Source organism: Ogataea angusta (genome assembly GCF_019207475.1).
Source record: "Ogataea angusta isolate 61-244 chromosome Unknown 61-244_NODE_388_length_499_cov_313.879147, whole genome shotgun sequence".
Taxonomy (NCBI): domain Eukaryota; kingdom Fungi; phylum Ascomycota; class Pichiomycetes; order Pichiales; family Pichiaceae; genus Ogataea; species Ogataea angusta.
Window position 1 is genome coordinate 1 of NW_025065262.1, and position 499 is coordinate 499.

The following is a 499-nucleotide window of genomic DNA, read 5'->3' on the forward strand; positions in this document are numbered from 1 at the left end:
CCTCCAAATTCCAGATGAAAGATCTTGGTCCTGTCACCACGTTCCTGGGTCTCAATATTCGCCAGACTCCTCAGTCGATTACTCTGTCTTTGTCTTCATATCTGACTTCCATTCTCCAGGACTTTGGTCTTGATACCTGCAATCCTGTAACTACGGTGTCTACTACAACTGAGTGGGTATCTGATCATGATGTTCCTCTGACTGATCCTACCCTTTTTCGCAGCATGGTAGGGAAGTTGTTATTTGCTGCAAACACGGCTAGACCAGACATCACTTTTACTGTTGCAAAACTTAGCAGATATCTTAAACAGCCAAGTCAAAATCATCTCACTATTGCGAAGCATGTGTTGAGATATTTGAAGGGAACTATAGACGATGGCATTACCTACACTCGTACATCAAGTGTTGAGCTAAAAGGTTTTTGTGATGCTGACTGGGGAGGGATTTTAGAAGACAGAACATCTACAACTGGATACATCTTCATGCTAGCAAATGGTCC

At 42.9% G+C, this 499-nt stretch overlaps 1 protein-coding gene across 1 annotated transcript; it reads left to right on the forward strand.

Annotated features, from left to right (window-relative positions):
* Positions 1 to 14: 14 nt before the first annotated feature.
* On the forward strand, positions 15 to 499 carry KL928_005436 (uncharacterized protein; the record flags this gene model as incomplete). The annotated part of the gene is made up of 1 exon (XM_043206242.1): positions 15 to 499. A coding segment is annotated over one exon (485 nt), but the record flags the coding sequence as incomplete, so codon positions are not given.